Raw genomic sequence first — 14,115 nt, 5'->3', positions numbered from 1 at the left:
CACATTCTCTAATCATAAGTGACCCCTCAGGTATCACCTTGCTGTATGCCCTGGTTTGGAATGCTTTGCATATCGCTGGTAGCTTGGGCTTTGCATTTGGCAGTGCTTTCATGAATAAACCCATTAGCCTGATGTAGGACCCATTCACACATGCTCTGCACTGGCAAACTCTTTTTAACATTTTTTTAGACACACTTCAATAAGCCAATCCAATTTAAATGGGATATCAATGCACAGCATACAGACATACCTGCATTATTTTTGGCAATGCAATGAACCAAAATTTCAATGAGCTGAAATGCATTGGTGAAATGCAATAGCAAGAATGAAGTCTAATACTATTGTTAAGCGGATTAATTAAGATTTTTTATAATATATAATCAAAGACCAGCTATAGATGGCTTTCAGAATTGTTTTATAGTATATTTTCTAATGTTTTCAATTAATAAATAAAAAAGATTTACTGCAATGGAGAGAATTTACATACCTGTGTGGGATTTACTTTGGTAACAACTTCACCACTGTCCTTTGCTTCTTGAAAGGCTTGGAAAAAGTTTTTTTGTTCTGATTCCACAGTAATTGTGAGTACAGCATCATAGGCGGCTCTGAGCTTGGAGCTGAGTCTAAGCATGTCATATGGCGTCTTGTTATAGGGCAAGCTATAGTAGAGGGTGTCATATGGGATGAATACATAGGTACCATCTGTCATTTTCATGTCGTGGGCAATTTCAAGAAGTTTCCGTTGTTGTTGGCCTCCGATTAACACAGAATGCATGCACATGATGATCACTAAAACAGAGGGCAAAAAAAGCATGACAAAAACTTCAAATGTATTTGTACCATGCCAGGGGACAAATGCCCCATTTATCTATGCCCCATAGATACAGCTAGAATGATTTGTACACATTTTAAAATAGGCTTGTTTGCCCCGTTGTGGATCAGACGATATTGATAGGCAGAGGTATATTTCCCTGGTTATCCCTATCTTTCTAAATCACTTAAAAAGCTTTGACCGAAATAAAGGTTTCCTAAAGCTTAACCCACTGATGTGAATCAGTAAAAAAAATACAAATCAATATAAAATCACAGTCAGAAAAAAAATCTTTATGCTACCTTTTTTTGGCTCAAGACTGCTTATACAACAATGATTCATCAAACAATTCCAACTTTTACTTTAACTGTGCTACTGCAAATGCTAAAAATTGATTACAATTTTTCTTTTTGATATACAATCACCATGCCATAGTATGCAGGACATTTAGACATTCTGACCATGGTTTGTGGCTTCCATCCAGGTACTTCTGCTGTGCAACAGACCACTGGGGGTGGGGGAGGATAGGGTATTAAACAGGAGGCTGATAAATTCAGACGGCTGATAAATTCAGAACAAGTGTCATATGTCAGAACAAATCACTCACCTAGACAATTGTCCTTCCAGTAAAGCCCAAGGCAACCCTTTCTTCATGGCCATGGTAGTAAAGAAAACATTTGCTCTCATGTCCCTTCCAATAAATTCATATAATGTATAGCTGGCCAGGGTATTGTCATGTGACTGTGTAGGGGAATAGCATTTTATTCTGATCCAAAATTCTATCTATTTAAAATTTTGTTCATTCCTAGTAGGTTTTTCCAGTAGTTTAAACTCAGAATGATACACACATGTTAGCAGGGCAGGCTCTAAAGTGTTTGGTGCCTAGGTTCATCCCCATTGTACTGCATGCCCCCTTACACCACATGCCCCCATCCCCACTGGATTTGAAAAACACAAAAATGTAATACTTATTAAAAACCTTCCGGTGTTTTTCTAAAACTCCAGACACATATGACATGATTATATTCCTTTGTGTTCTGTTTTTTCTTTTTATTATATGTGGAGTGAGTTAAGAAGAGAGTTTTGGATGTATGTTTTTAATCCACTGATATTAAGTGTTCACTTATTGCTTGTACTTCTGATGCTTTTTATCTTGACCCACAAATCATCCACATACCTCAACCACTTCTCTAGGTTCACCTCTCAACCCCCTCCCACATCCAATAGCTGGGAAAACAAAGCACACAAAGTAATACACCCATGGTGTATGTGGCTGGAAAAAAAATTGCAAGAATTTTTAACAAACACCATATATCTGTGTTTTTCATGCCTGCCAATGGGCTAAGGTGATTTCATCCAAAAGACCCACCAACCAAACACAATCTAAGTAGCCTAATATATGTTGCCCATATTAAGGAACATAAAGACCAATAATCTTCTTACATCTTAAATTTGAAATCTAGCCTTACCTTTAGTCTTGCAAAGTTGTACAGATTCATCTTCTGTTCTAAAATTGTTTATTCTGATCTCAGTGTGCACACCTTCCCACAACATGGTAAAATCTAAAGCCATCCTATTTCCTGGCTGATGGATATTCAATATCACCTAGTCCTATGTTCCCCATCCACAGTATCCATGACCCACCTTTTTCAATGAAAATCTAAAAAAAAAATTTTTGTGCATAGTTTAACATTATTGAGGCTCAGCATCACAAATAGGGGTTACCTGCACAAGGCAAAGTACTGTGTTTTTTTTCAGAAAACTATGCAGGACACCCTGTAGGCCATTTCTATCAGCCATTATCTTTCTGCATTTCTTAGGGTAGCACAGAAAAACTTGTACCTAATGGAAATTAAAACGTTCCATTTAAGGGGGAAAAACTATGAAAGGCGAAATATTGAGACTAAACCTTAGCTTTAAAAAATACGGACATCCCTTTGAGCACAGTGAGGTGCATATTTTTGACAGAAGAAAACTGGTTTGCAAGAAATCCATTCCAGGTTTGCTGGATCACCCAGCTTCAGTGATGAAGTGTATCCTCTGTAGCCTTGGAAAGCCTTGGAGACCCAATATATATAATGGAAATAAAGCAGAGTGCTTTCACAAAATGTCACATCTCCCATTATGTTTTTGGAAAATCAGCATCTTCTTTGACATATTTGTGCTTGGCTCAAGGTGCCTAAGTTACCTGTGTGACTATAAATGCTGAGGTATGTTCCTGACAGCAGTCAGATGTTTGGTAACAATTGGACAGCCATTTTTTTTTTAATAAAAACCTTTATGTAACTGTGCATCATGATTTATTTTATCATAGAAGCCAGCCTCTATATGTAACACTTTAAAACATTTATCATTGAACTAAAAGCAGTACAATGGACTAAAAAGCAAACATTTTAAACCTATCAAACAGACTTTGCATGCAACATTGCCAGCTTGGGAGTGTCAGTAGATATTGTTGTGAGCACCTTAAATGCAGTTACCCAGCTTTGTGCCAGTAAGTTAAACATAGTTGGCAAATATTACAGGAGCATGCTATATTCTGCAAACATACCACAACCAAATGGGATTTTGTTGCAGGGACAATTTAATAATTAATCCTTATTTACGCTGGATAATGTTATCACCAGTGTTCTATGCTGTTTATTTAGATAACAGACCAATTTCCATTTAAACAAGTTGTTTTGACCAGCAGATGTACGTGTACAGCCTGCAAAAGAAATGAAAATAATTGTCTGGACACTGATTATTCTGGCTCTGATCCTGCTTTCTCTTTTTACTTTATATCTATTTTTCCTTTTTTTGAACAAAAAAGTATTTCACAGCTGTCATATCATGTCCATCAATTTTAATAGTTATTTCATCGCTGGGGTGGACAAACTGCATGTGTATCCAGTATTGGTCGGAAACCAACAAGAGTGGCCTATCAGAAAAAGGGGTTCAGGTGATAAGGGTGCAGACCCCCTATTTTTCTACAAATCATCTGTATACCACCCAGTTTCTAAAAAGTTTGCTTAACATTTTGTAGAATTGTGACCCAAAATGCGATGTTAGTATTAATAAATAAATAAAATTATGTTTTTAAGTGCTAATACATGACAATAAACAGGGCTCAACACATTGTATTGTAGGTGGCAAATTGTACACGATGGGGACAGAGTAAATGCCATGCAAATAGGCAAAGCAACAAAATTGATTTTCAAAGTGAGCTTAACCTATTAATTTATAAGGTCATTACAAAGGACAAAGGCACTCTTTATATCTGGAGAAAAAGAAATTTAATCTCTGGATAAGAAGGGAGTTTTCACTGTAAGGTCTGTGAAAATGTGGAATAGGCTCCCTCAGGAAAAAGTTTCAGCAACTACTATAGATTGCTTAAGGAAAAAGCTGGGTGCTTTCTAGAAGCACAGAATATAACTGGGGATTAAAGCCTTAAAGTATTGGTAACAGAGACTTTTGATCCAGGGAACATTCTTTTTCACAAGATCAGGAAGGATTTTTGTCAGATGTCTATGTCTTTTTTTAACCTAACTATGTAACTATTTAAACTAAATTAGTAGTTTTATCAGCATATTTCTCTTGAATGGATAACATTATGTGACATTTAAGATACACATGATCTCCACTGTGGTATATGGTCTTCACCATCATTAGGTGATCTGACTAGTGAAACCACCAGTTATTAGTAGTGTTGGCTAAATTAAAGATCATATCAGTTGATCACAACTTTTTAAAATGTTTTCTGCAGAAATAATGATACTTTTCAGACAATCAGCATAATCACCAACTTTATAAATTAATCCCATAAAGTATTAATAAATCCCATCTGCGAACTTTATATAACACTACACCACTAGCATCAACATTTTGGTATTTGGAGAGATTAATTCTAAAATCCAAGAATAGATTTTAAAATAATATCAAAATATGAATTACTGGATACTGATAAGGAGGAGGGTAGGACAAGGGGAGGAGAAGGAATAGAAGGCTTTTGAAGAAGCACTAAAGAGAATATTTTTGTAAAAATACAAACTTTATTATAGTATTCTAAAATCAACTATTGCAAACCTTATACTTATACACTTATATATTTATATGTATTTTCTGTATATGCTTTTACAGTGGTCCATTGCTTTTCTTCATATCCCCTGAGGAAGCCCATAAGGGCGAAACGCATCGGACAGGAGACTTTGCACTGTAACAGACAACTGTTATTTGAACTATCTGCTTTTAGGTATATCTCTATACGCATATATGCTCAGTCACAAATGAACTTTTTAATGTTTGCAATAGTTGATTTTAAAATACTATAATAAAGTGTGCATTTTTACAAAACTATTCACTTTAGTGCCACTTCAAAAGCCTTCTATTCCTTCCCCTCCCCTTGTCCTACTCTCCTCCTTATCAGCATCTTTCAATCTAGGCTGAACATGCTGCACATTTCTTGAGCTCACACATGAGCCCCCTTGTACCCCTTCCACCTCTCTCTCTGCATTCAAAAGTATGAAATTAAGCTTGAACTAATATAAATACTGGATCTGTCTAAATATCAGGCTATTGTAATGCCTATCCAAACACAGAATTGAGACTGAAAGAAAGAGGGCCAGCACTCTTGGGCTCTACTGCTTTGAACACTGTTCTTTGTCAACAGTTTGAACATCTTTACAGAAGTAGAGCAATGAATGATCAGTTCATCGGTGCTTTGCATAAATACAAGCAATTTTTTATTGTAAAGTAGGGATGCTAGGACCCGAAAATGGTCAAACACAGCCAGCCCTACCAGGCAAAGTCCAACAAATCCAAAAAAGGTAGCACTTTCCAAATGTGTTTTTTTTTTCGATACTTTTATAAGCACAATTACCTACAAAAAATAAGTAGTACTTACTAGCATTTCATCTTGGTAAGTAAATTAGGAATACTGGGACTTGTATTAGATAAAAGATTTTGAGTGGTTATCAGATTTTTAAGTGACACCTAACTGTTGTGCACTGTACTCAATTATTCACTATTTGGTACTAGAAACTTTGGATTTTCTTTTCTCTGTATAGTTTTTATACCATTGAACACTGGTAATTTCTAACAGCTAAATTTTGTTGAGTCATAATTTTTGACTTCATAATCATGTGGCAGTTTGTTTAAATATTAACAGACCAATAGGGAAATATGAGTATATAATTTGACATCATAATGTTTGAAGGGGTATATTACCAGTATGATTGTGAAGCCCCTATGGATCCTAAATTTTTCCTGTCTCTTACCAAACCCATACATGAGTTGCTCAGAAGAGCTCCACATCCTAAGTACTAATCTAATGGACTCTAGTCCGCAGTGTAAGGTCAGCTATCTAGTAATAGCTGTGTGTATTTAACTTAAGTTGGATCTTATATCTCTATACATGTCTGTAAATATGTTTGGAAAATGTTCTTTGTGAGCATCCATGCCAGGAATTGTATTTGCCCTTTTCATATTCCTGGGGTGGGGGGGTTATATTGTGGGCTATAAATAGAGTTGGATGTGGCTGAAACGTGTACTCAAGCAACATTTTTTGTTTTGCCAATATAAGTATTTTTCACCATTTATAATGACATTTTGGTCCATATGCTGGCTTTCTTTGGATTATTTGGCATTAACAAAACACAAACTTAACAGTGTTTCCAACTTACAGCGTAGATTGTCAACCTTGCGCACTTTATCCAAAGCTTGTCGAATGCTCTGATTGTCCTCTCCCATTGATATAACAATCCCCACAGGCAAACCAATACTGCGGAGGGCATTTGCCACCTTTCTGCCAGTATCCTTCCAAATGTCTTCACTTGATGAAATGACTCCAACATGTGCCCATTGAAAATATTTCATCACATTAAAAAGAACCCTGGTGGGTGAGGGTAGTGTTCTGGCAAAAGTGGGGTAACTTTTCACATTGTCCAGCTCATAATTGATGCAGGCCCAAGAAAACACAGCTTTGTTCCAGTTTTTGCCTAAAAGAGTAGCAGCATCACAGTATCCAGGGTTTGAAGGGCCAATAAAGCCTGACGCAGCCCCGGAGTATGTGAGGAACAATGAAAGAGCCTTTGAGGTTTGGCAGTCTTCATCAATTATCACATAATTAAATCTAAGACCCAAGTCTAATGAAGTATCTTTATTGATGCGTTCAACAGCTAACTTGGCAGCAACATGTGGAAGAGCTTTAGAAAACAATGAATCACAGGACCAAGGTCCAACAACACCAACTTTGTATGGAAGAGAGTTCACAAACTGTGGGATGAAGACAACAGCCAGAACTGACCAGCAGAGTAGAAACTTGGATTGGAAAGATGAAAATGAGAGGTATTTGTTTTCAGTCCATCCTGGGTAAGTGATATGTCTTAATACAAATCTATGAAAAGACCAAGGCTCCTGTAGCATTGCACTCCTTCATGTAACAGTACTAGGCAATAAAGAGATACATCCAGCTTTACTGTACAAAGGTCAGGTAATGGTTACGATTGCATATCCGGTGTAGGCCTGCTAATAGAAACAAAGAAAGGTCATTTTTTTTACAGAATATTTAAATATTTGCATTATATATAAAGGCTTATATGGCAAATGCACATGGTAAGTGTAAGTTTTAAATACACGACTATCATTTATGTAACTCAAGCAGGCTGAAGATTAAGTAATATATATTCTTTTATAAAATATTCATATATACAATAAATAGCGGTTTCAAATGACAGACAAATACAGACAGTGACACAGGAGGAGAGGACCTGGTCCAGAAGAGCTTACAATCTAAGAGGTGGGAAAAGAAGCACACAATAGAAGGGGGGTGAATAGTGGGTGAATAGTTAGGGTTTTAAGAGACAGCAAAAGAGAGGTAGGCAAGTTTGAAGAAATGAATTTTGAGTGCTTTTAAATCAGCAAAAGGTAGGAGTAAACTGAATAGGACATAGAAGATCATTCCAGAGCATCCAGCAGCTCTAGAAAAGTATTGTAGCCTTGCATGTGACAAGGTGTTCAGAGAGGAAATCATTTGAAGGTTATTGGAGGAGCGAAGAGAGCAGGTAGACGTGCATACACTAAATACTTTAAAACTTAGACATTTTTGGAGGGATTTCTGAATTTATTGTTCTTCTGCCTGATATTGCCATCACTAGTTTTTATGCCGGGGTCCAACATTGTCTTCCATGCAGCAGAAGTTCTCTTTGTGCTTCCATTTTGCCATCTTAAATCATGTGTTATAAGAAGCCAACTGTCTCTTCTTGATTTTCACAGCAGACCCTTTGATGACTTGCTTCTAGATCTTGCAGACACGACACAGGTTTCTCTGCAAAGGTCCCAACACCTTTATCACTCCAAGAATCAAATTGTCCTTGCTAAAACACAGCCCATGGGATGTATGACATGGGTGTGTTAGGTGGCTGTAGGTGGCCAAACACAGTGTCACCCCTGCCTAGACTAGAAATCGTTGCAACACTAGTAAAGAAAAAACAATGTCAGACTTAAGGAAACTGTCTGCAATTGTGTATGAGGTAGGGACAAGTAAGCTGATGGAAGTGAATTTTGTGAAAGCTCTGCTTTAACCTCCATTTCCGATTTTATATGTCTAAAAGCGGTACATTCTTTTTCATGAAAATGTATTTTACAGTATAGTATAATAGTATGAGAATATTAGTTTGAAACACAAAATCATATTAAAATAATAAATTGAATAAATACAAATTTTAATTTTTTTTAATTTTTTTTTTAAAAATACATATTATACTCATACTAATATACGGTATATATACTGTAAAAGAAGTGTTCTTGAAAACAATGTGTACTGCTTTTAGACATATAAATCCAATGTATTGCACTCAATACAGTTATTTTGTATTGAATGCAATACAAATGGATTTTGAATTTCCCGCCCCACCCCATCGGCAACGTACACTCCCCGGTGACTCATCCGATGCAGAAGCCGGCTGGAAGAGAGAAGTAGACGGAGATCGCAGCGATGGACGTCTCAAGATGCCGGTGGATCAGGTAAGGCTCTATTTACTATTACCTCCCATAGGATTACCTGCCCCGAGTGTGACTCGGGGTTACCGCTTTTAGCACCTTTTTTTTTCTAAAAGGTTAAACTATTAAAGAGGCAGTATGTTGGCCCTTGAAATGCATTAGTGGTTCTGTGTGGCAACATCATGACCTATTTAAATCTTTTCTTATTATCTTACTTTTTTTAACACACATTTTTGTTCCCTTTTTTCATTCAACAAATAGAAACATTTTTGCTAGTACTTTAAAAAGTTCTCCATACTATGTTGGCTTTAGATAAATACTGGAAATTAAAAAGTATTAATGTTACTGTCATGCCACAACAGCATGAAATTTGTAATATATTGCACCCATTTGTGTAGTTACAATGAAAATACCATGCAGAATGCTGAAATATGGTGAAAAATTTTTGCACTGCTTTAAGGAAAGCTCCACATTATCCTATTTTTAGATTATGCTGTGAAATAAACGCACCAGCAAAATTGCATTAATTTGTCATCTTGAAAAATTCAGAACAGGGTTCTCTGAATTGTGCTTTATATATCCCCCTTTTTATACAATTTATAAAGTTGCAGCATGTTATTGCTACCCTGGTAATATACCGAACCAGATTAAATATTACCCATTATGCCTCAATGCATGTAGCTAGCTGTAATTCTCTTAGACCTGTGGGCTCCTGTTTCATGTCTTACCTATTTCTGTCACTCTCTCTCTATGGCTCCATGAGCTCCAGTTAGGTTATATTCATTAAAGTTAGATTTATTCCATTAAAATGTAAATTTGAGAAGTACACAAACAAGAAATCCCAGGCCTCTGGGTCACTGAAGCTCTAAAGCATTATAGCTTTACGATGCAAAATACACAACACAGAAATGACAACATTTCGTCTTCTTAATCTGATTGTTTTGAGAACATCCAATCATCATGGCATACAGATTCAATATTTTTGTTAACCTAAACTCATTACATTTGTTGTACTAATCGATTTGGGAAACCATGATTATAGTTCAATGACAATATTTTAAAGTTTACATAAAAAAACAGTTTGATGATTCATGCTTGCATTTTTTTACAGGTTTTGTGGTTAATTTAGGAAACAATTTTCTCTGCCTGTGGATTTTACTGATGCTTGCTAGGGTAGGCTAGGTACAAGTAGTACCAGTGGTATTTTAGCACTTGTCAGTCCTCTTTCCCCTAAAACCTAGAGGAATAAAGATGAATGAATGATAAATCACACATTCAAGTTAGATAAGTCAGCTAAAGCATGACCAGCTAAAATCTAACCTGCCTATCCAACATACCCATCCCTTTAATATCCTTAGACTCTTTATGGCATGTATTGTTGCTGTTTATTGCTGGGATGAACACAAAGCCAGACCCCAGCTGTGCAGTAGCAACTTATTGATGATATCAGGAGGATGTTCTGTTTTAAGTCTGCATCCACGAGAATCCAGCACAAATCAATACCACTACCATTAAAGTTCTGCAAGCCTCCAACCATAGACTTCTACCATCCTGCACACTACCCCAGTAAATGATATTGGATTGCATGCATTAATATGTGAGATTGAGAAAACAGCACATGTGTTCAATGTTTGTAATAAAATATAGGACTACTGTCGTTCTGCATTTTAGCCACAATTTTGTTTATTGTAATATTACGCAGTAAAGTACGTTTTTTTTATATGGGCTGGCATCCGTGTTGTGTTCTCTGTTCGTGACTTCGCTGTATCCTAGAAAGCCCCCGGTACACGGCTTACAAATACAGACTTCCATCCCCACTCACGCCTCTACTTTGCAGAAAATTTGGAATTTGAGTGATACCCTTTTTTGGCTAACCTAATTTGTTTATGACTAGCTGATTACCCTGTGTTGCCCGGATATTTATTTATTGCAATCTTATAATATAGTACAAAAAACAGTATGTGAAAATATAAGCAAAAGGCACACTGTGCTGAGCAATACATACACACATACATACATACATAGATGCAAATATAGCTCTGACATATAGCAAAGCGCTGTACAAAGATCAGTGGTGCACTCACATGAGTCTCAGTCATATGTCTAGCAAGTTTGGTTGAAATGTCTCCATGCGTTTCCTAGTGATCACATACACACATACATCCAAATATAGCTCTGACATATAGCAAAGCGCTGCAAAAAGGTAAGCGGTGCACTCACATGAGTCTCAGTCATATGTCTAGCAAGTTTGGTTGAAATGTCTCCATGCGTTTCCTAGTAATTACATACACACATCTATATATATAAAACACATACATACATTCAAAATATAGCTCTGTCATATAGCACAGCGCTGTACAAAGATCAGGACTCACATGAGTCTCAGTCATGTCTAGCAAGTTTGGTTGAAATGTGTTGATGCGTTTCCTATTGATGGTGGAACATAGCAAGTTTGGTTGAAATGTCTCAATACGTTTCAGCCAAATATAGCTCTGACATATAGCACGGCCCTGTATAAAGATGACTGGTGGACATGAGTCTCAGTCATATGTATGGCAAGTTTGGTTGAAATGTCTCCATGCATTTTCGAGTGATGGTGGAACATACACACATAAATACATACACACATACATACATACATACAATTTTGTATATATAGATACATGGTTTAGGGGCCCCTTAGTTATCTTTTCTAGGCTTTGTACTATTTACCTATTTGTTGTGTGAATAATACAGCTTTCTTTTTAAGGTTTATTTTCAAGTTTTAGCTTATTGTAATAAAATGCTAGTTGTGTATACAGTTCTCGTAGAAAATGTGCTGTCCTTGAAAGTCATTGATAAGCTTAATTCAGTAAAAATTAAGCATAAATAATCAGTTAGTGCTTTTAGGGCTACAAGGACGTTACCCCTTTCATTCAAAACCTTTATCATTGCAAACAATATCATATCAGATCTAATATGTGGTGAAAGTGGTAATAACTTTTTTAATTTAGGAATGACCCTGTATTATGACACTACTAGACCATGCTGACTACCTGCCTGAATGGACTTGAATGAAACACAATTATCTTATCAATTGCCCAATGTTCTTTATAACGTTTATTCTTTTAGTTTTAGTTCAATTGATTTAACAACTGGCTAGGCCAGGGGTTGGCAAATTTTTTGGACTACTAGGCCATTTCAGGAGAGGCCAGAAGAAACAAGGTGTCCAAGGAAAGGTTTTTTCCAACCGTGACTGTAAGCAAGCAGCCTCAGTCTTCCACTCATCCACGGAGTAGTCTCTGTACGTATGCGCATGCTTGGCATTGAAATGCCCCTTGAGATTCGACCGCTTGAAAGTGCTGTTGGTGTCGTTGCAAACTAAACACAGGGCTTTGTTGGCGCGTTGGACGAAGAATAATTCGTTAGTCTATTTGGGGTTGAAGACACGAAGTTTGAGGTCAACCTTCCGGAGACTGGTAGCTGCGCATTTCTTCTGCTCTTTAGGCATAGTAACTGGGGTTACTGTGCAGAAACATGATGATATCGATGATATTGCAGGAACTCATGAAAACGCAACAATTCAATTAGGCTAGATCCAACAATAAATAACTAGGGGGGCGTTGGGCAGGACTGGAATACTGGCTAGGCCGTATCCAGCCTAAAAGCTGGAGTTTGCCTACCTCTGAGCTACGGCATTTGTATGAATGACCAGTTTAAAAAAATGCAATAGGTAGAAAATGTACAGTGTATTTTATGTTATTGTTATTGTATAGGCAAAGACAGGTACTAAAAGAATTACAAGAGAATAAAGAAATAATTGTGAAGCCAGCCAATAAAGGTGGATACATTGGGCTTGATTTATTAAAGTTCTCCAAGGTGAAGAGAAGATATACTTTCATCAGTGAACCTGGGTGATTCAACAAACCTGGAATGGATCTGGTCCAGGATTAAAAACATTAACTAACAAAAAACAAATGACGCAATAAAGAAATTAATGATTCATTAAGGCTAACCCAAATTAGAGAACATAGACTGTTATAGGATAGTGCTAAAATGGATGTTATGATAATCTAGGACCAAATCTAATCCAGGTGTGCTGGATCACCTAGGTTCTCCCATGATAGTCTTCTTCAGTTTTGGGGAGCTTTAATAACTCATGCCTATAGTAACAGTGATTATTGAATACAAAACTTTATTTTTAAATGTGCCTGAAAATGTTAGATAATCCCAAAAATAATACAATATTGAGTGACAATGTTACCTCAAAATATCTACAGACCCTCAAAGAAACTTTTAATAGAGAGTTGGATTTGAGAAGAAAATCAACATTCAAAATCAAAATCAAACATTGGCTAAACTTTACTCAACGCCATTAATAAAAGTAAATGTGATCCACCAGGAAGCCCCATTTTCTTGGGCAAATCAAAACAAAAGGATTACTACCGGTAGGTGTGTTGATACAATATTATTATTATCTTGCATTAATATACCATTGACATATTCATCACCCTCATTCCAATAAAATATACACTGAACAGTAAATGAAATGTGGGGGCTCCAAAAGTAGTCCAAAAAGACTGATGTATTATATATCAAAGAGCAAAATAACATTGGCAAAATCTTCCCTTTTTAGACAAACCATAACAGAAAATGGACCCAAACTTGACTTCCCTAAAGATCAATCAGGTCTTTTATATGTGGACATTGTAAAGTTAGCCGTGCGCAAATGTAATTTAATTTATTCAATTTTCAATTCAATCAACTTGTTCAATATAATGTTGACTTTCAATTAAAAATTATCTTATTACCACATACTGCAATCAGTACAGAATCAATTCTTTAGAAATGACTCTTTGTAACAAGTCAGAATACATACAGATAACTATATTTTCACTTTGTCAGTCTCTCAGTCCCTCAATGAAAGTCTTAAAAAACCATCAGATAAATCCACAATCTAATGACATTTTCTGACTTAACTGATTAAGTTTTTTTTTGTACAATTGTACAATTTTGGTTGATCAATTTCAGGTAAAAATTGTATTTATGGTGAGTAGATAGAATAATAGAGATAAGATGTTTTTACACTTGTAGTTCCAGCAGTGTAATGTATGTGGTTAAATGTCCCTGTTCAAAATTACAGTATGTGTTAGAAAAATGCCCATACAAGTAAATGGGCAGAGTATGGGGAAAACCCAGATTACCTCTAATTTTGGATAATGCAGAATAAAAAGTTTGGTCCAAGGGGACTTTGTAAAAAATACTACTTCAAAATAAGGCACACTGGATTTAAATATTCAATTGTAAAATGCCTTTTCATTCTGCTCTCAAGGATTTACCCTTTATAA

At 36.2% G+C, this 14,115-nt stretch overlaps 1 protein-coding gene across 1 annotated transcript in view; it reads right to left on the bottom strand.

The window, feature by feature from the left end:
• Window positions 1-14,115, bottom strand: part of GUCY2F (guanylate cyclase 2F, retinal) — a 66,921-nt gene that overhangs the window by 35,067 nt on the left and 17,739 nt on the right. The window contains exons 2-3 of the mRNA XM_072431521.1: window positions 6,472-7,315; window positions 488-789 (exon numbers count right to left, since the gene is read on the bottom strand). Of these exons, the coding sequence (XP_072287622.1) occupies window positions 488-789; window positions 6,472-7,213 (1,044 nt within the window). The 5' untranslated portion in view covers window positions 7,214-7,315. The remainder of the gene's footprint in view (window positions 1-487; window positions 790-6,471; window positions 7,316-14,115) is intronic.

This window comes from Pyxicephalus adspersus, chromosome Z (assembly GCF_032062135.1).
Source record: "Pyxicephalus adspersus chromosome Z, UCB_Pads_2.0, whole genome shotgun sequence".
Classification (NCBI taxonomy): Eukaryota; Metazoa; Chordata; class Amphibia; order Anura; family Pyxicephalidae; genus Pyxicephalus; species Pyxicephalus adspersus.
Note: the sequence above shows the minus strand (reverse complement) of the source record. Positions and strands in the feature narration are given on the sequence as shown.